At 51.5% G+C, this 4,262-nt stretch overlaps 1 protein-coding gene across 2 annotated transcripts; it reads left to right on the plus strand.

The window, feature by feature from the left end:
- Nucleotides 1-212: 212 nt before the first annotated feature.
- On the plus strand, nucleotides 213-2,992 carry LOC144706858 (fasciclin-like arabinogalactan protein 17). Of its 2 annotated transcripts, XR_013582332.1 has the most exons (3): nucleotides 214-1,719; nucleotides 2,571-2,709; nucleotides 2,788-2,992. XR_013582332.1 is itself a non-coding variant. In XM_078579920.1 (2 exons), exons 1-2 carry the CDS (start codon nucleotides 441-443, stop codon nucleotides 2,642-2,644), a joined length of 1,353 nt encoding a protein of 450 aa, XP_078436046.1. In that variant the 5' UTR covers nucleotides 213-440; the 3' UTR covers nucleotides 2,645-2,710. The 2 variants fall into 2 exon arrangements, 1 of the variants encoding a protein (XP_078436046.1); XM_078579920.1 differs by lacking the exon at nucleotides 2,788-2,992 and having other exon boundaries at nucleotides 213-1,719; nucleotides 2,571-2,710.
- Nucleotides 2,993-4,262: the final 1,270 nt, after the last annotated feature.

The raw sequence follows: 4,262 nt of genomic DNA on the forward strand, positions 1-4,262 counted from the left end.
TACGCGACTTTCTCTCTCTATCTCTACCATTATCCCTCTCCTTGACGTTCTCTCCCTATCTCTCTCCTTGACGGACGTGCAGCCGGCAGGAGGAACGTCAGATTCTCGGGCCAGATAGGCTGGCGAGGGAAGACCATCGCAGCCTTACATTTACCAACCCGTGCTCCCAGATGACGCCATCTCTCCTTCTCTCTCTTCTCTCTCTCCCGAGACGAGAGAGAGAGAAGTATCCACATTAAGCAGCTCTCTTCACTGCTCCCCACTTAATAATTCCCGTCTACCCCTCCTCTCGCCCACGCGGCGCACACAGAGAAGATCAATAGAGCGAGAGAGAGGGAGGAGCTTCGGCGTCTTGGCTGTAATCAATTGACCACTCCAGAGAGGTAGATAGAGAAGGGGGCAAGACCTCCCGAGAAGAAAACAGAAGAAGAGAGAGAGAGATGGGTTATCGGGTGATCTTCTTCGGCTTGGTTATCGTCTTCTTCCTGGCGACGGCGGTCTGTGGGGGGGGTGATGGGTCGGCATTGCGGGGAAAAGGAGCGGTACCCACGACGTCGGGGGGAGGAATAAGCTCGAACTCGGTCTTGGTAGCGCTTCTGGACTCGCAATACACGGAGCTGGCGGAGTTGGTGGAGAAGGCGCTGCTTCTTCCCACGTTAGAAGACGCGGTGGGGCGCCACAATCTCACCATTCTCGCGCCGCGCAACGAGGCGCTGGACCGCGATCTCGACCCGGACTTCCGCCGGTTCATCCTCGAGCCGGGCAATCTCCGCTCTCTCCAGACCCTCCTCCTGAGCCACGTCCTGCCGGCGCGCGTCCCGGCCAAGTCCTGGTCGGACCGGCGGCGCGCCTCGCTGAACCCAGCCCACGCGGTCAGGCTCGGCGGGGGGGCGCTCGTCCACCCCGACGCGGTCGTCCGGCCCGACGGCATCATCCACGGGGTGGACCGCCTCCTCGTGCCGCGCTCCGTGGAGGAAGACTTCAACAAGCGCCGGAGCCTGGCGGCCATCTCCGCCGTCCTGCCGGCCGGCGCGCCAGAGGTCGACCCGCGGACGCGCCGCCGGCTCGCGCCGCCGGGCCCCGCCGGCTCGCCCCCGGCGCTGCCCATCGAGGCCGCGCTCGCCCCCGGCCCGGCGCTGGCCCCCGCCCCCGCGCCCGGCCCTGGCGGCCCCCGCGGCCACTTCCACGGCATGCGCCAAGTCAAGGACTTTATCCACACTCTCCTGCAGTACGGCGGGTACAACGAGCTGGCGGACATTCTCGTTAACCTGACCTCGCTCGCGACGGAGATGGGTCGCCTCGTCTCGGAGGGGTACGTGATCACGGTGCTGGCGCCCAACGACGAGGCGATGGGGAGGTTGACGGCGGACCAGCTTAGCGAGCCTGGCGCGCCGGAGCAGATTATCTATTATCATCTCATTCCCGAGTATCAGACGGAGGAGAGCATGTACAACGCGGTGAGGAGGTTCGGGAAGGTGAAGTACGATACGCTGAGGTTTCCGCACAAGGTGGTGGCGAGGGAGGCCGACGGGTCGGTGAAGTTTGGGCAGGGCGAGGGGTCGGCGTATCTCTTCGACCCGGATATATACACCGATGGCCGGATCTCCGTGCAGGGAATCGACGCTGTTCTCTTCCCCCCCGAGGCGCCTCCGCCCTCCCCCGCCTCGCCCTCAGCCCGGAAAACGTCGCCGGTTAACGCTTCCACCGCCCTCCGGCGAGGTACCATCATCATCATCATCATCCTCTTCTTCGTTTTCATCATCCTCTTCTTCATCATCATCATCATCCTTAATTTTCAAAAAAAAAATCATCATCATCATCCTCTTCTTCATTTTCATCATCATCATCATCATCATTCTCTTCTCCCTTTTCATCATCATCGTCTTCGTCGTCGTCGCCGTCATCGTCTTTATCGGCATGGTTTCTTCTCGCAATTTGAAAAAGGTTGTGCATTTTTTGTTTCATCCTCGTCTGCTTTCACTTTCACAATTGTATCATCGTTTCGTGCATGTCGATGATGATGATAGTCGTCATCTTCTTCTTCCTGATCTCCACCATTTTATCGTCTGCATTTTCCTTTGTTCTTGCGCAAGTCTTTTCTTCAGGGCTATCGTCGTTGCCATGATCTTGATTATCATCTTCTCCTTCAATTCTTTCAAAAAAAATCAGCTTCTCCTTCAAAGTTGTCTTCTTTTGTAGTTTGTCCTCATCATCTCTACTCGTTAGCTTAAAATTTTTACATTAATCGTCGCCGGCGCTCTCGTTTTTATTCTGGGTAGACATCATCATTATCACAGTCTTTATGTCCCTCGTCGTCATGATCTTAGTCTCCTTCGTTGCAATTATCCTTGTCTTCCTGTTCTCTTTTCCCTATTACTGTTTCATTCCTATGATTCATCATCTTCTCATTCTCCTCACTCCCATCTATATCTGTAAACCATTCATCATTATCATTATTATCATCTTCTGCTCATTATCCTCACTTATATGTATATCTATAAACCATTCATCATCATCATTATTATCATCTTCTTCCTTCGGCTGACGTGAGAATCTGCGAAATATGACAGGGAAATTGATGGAAACGGCCTGCGGTGTGTTGGCGGCGTTGGGCCAGCGGTCTCGTTTCTCCTCCTGTCTTTGAATTCCCATGAACACGTTCTTTGCATACATATTTCAATAGGCGACGCCTTTGCCCCTCTCATCAAGGTATCTCTCTCTCCTCTCTCATCCCCACCACCACCATCATCATACCTTTATCATCATCATCGTTTTCATTGTCCGCAGGGAATAAAATGTGGAAAGGAGAGAGACGAAGAGGTCGTCGCTTCTGCACAGACCAAGTGTAACCTACATGTTTATTCATGCGTTCTATCTCTCTCTCTCTACAAATTCTATGTGAGGTTGTATTCGTTCTCGTCCTGAATTTTGTTGGGCAGCCCGCTGCTCGTCTGTGCTTACCTCTGTGAAGAAGAACCAACCCTACTCTCTCTCTCTCTATGTTCATATACGTGATTATTTTGCTGTGGCTATGAACCAAAGTTTAGGAAATTGCAGTCAATGATGACATAGTTTAGGAAACAGAAATCTCGTGGGTCGTCGTTCATTGACAGCTGGCGACGTGTTTCTCTATCAAGAATACTCCAGTTGGGTACAGCTATTTGATACTCTATTAAATAGAGTCTTTGGAGTTTTTTAGTTTTCCACTCGGGAAACGAAGAAATGGCTGCCCGAGCCCTCTCCTTGTGGAATATGCAATGTATCCTTAACGAATTATCGTTTTCATCGCAGTTGGTGAGCCGGGCCGCCTCTCATTTTCAACTCTCTTTATGTCTCCTCTCTTTATATCTAACTTTTGCGAATCATGCCCTTTTCACATGGCATTCTCCTCCCTTGCTTCTCTCCTCCCATATCGCATCTCTCTCTCTTTCTCTTTGCGTCCGTTTCATCTCTCTCTCATCTCCCCTCTCCATCCTTCACCTCTCTCTCTATCTCACCTTTTATACTTTTCTCCGTTTCATATGAATAGATCGCTTCTCATCGTCCCTCTCCATCGTTCACACCTTTCTGTACCTTTCTCTCTACATCTCATCTTTCATACTCCTCCCGTTTCACAATTCACATGGCATCGTTCTCTCTCTTGTCTCTCTCTATCTCTCTCTCTCTCTCTCTTTCTCTTCGCACCCATTTCATCTTTCTCTCTCATTTCTCCTCTCCATCGTTCACATCTCTCTCTATCTCAGGCCTTCCCTCGCTCTAATTCATCCGCCTCCATCAGTCTTCTTCATCTATCACTTTCTCTTTTTTTTTCTCTCTCTCTCCTTCTCTTCTCTCTTGTTTTCGCCTTTCCCTCTATCTTTCTCTCTCTATCCTCTACATCTGTCATCTTTCTCTCTTCCATCTGGTTCTCTTTCTCTCTCTATCCTCTACATTTGTCATCCTTCTCTCTTCCATCTGGTCCTCTTTCTCTCTCTATCCTCTACATTTGTCATCCTTCTCTCTTCCATCTGGTCCTCTTTCTCTCTCTATCCTTTACATTTGTCATCCGTCTCTCTTCCATCTCGTCGTCTTTCTCGCTCTAACATCTTTTCCTCTCTCTTCTCTCTCATGTTCTCTTTCCTTAACGGAGAAAAGTGACGGAGGGGGAGTCCTACAGGGGTCCGTTCGGTCAGCTGTCCGCGTCGGCCACCGTCAGAGCATCCTACCATGCCGTCAACGTCACGATTGAACTAGAGAGAGGCACTCACAGTTGGAGAGAGAGA

This window comes from Wolffia australiana, chromosome 8 (genome assembly GCF_029677425.1).
Source record: "Wolffia australiana isolate 7733 chromosome 8, ASM2967742v1".
NCBI lineage: Eukaryota > Viridiplantae > Streptophyta > Magnoliopsida > Alismatales > Araceae > Wolffia > Wolffia australiana.

What these genes read in the sequence shown, in the direction of transcription:
- LOC144706858 (XM_078579920.1), top strand. Translation starts at nt 441, where the DNA reads ATGGGTTATCGGGTGATCTTCTTCGGCTTGGTTATCGTCTTCTTCCTG. An exon ending in TTCCACCGCCCTCCGGCGAG is followed by an intron (nt 1,720 to 2,570) that starts GTACCATCATCA and finishes GAAATATGACAG; the next exon opens with GGAAATTGATGGAAACGGCC.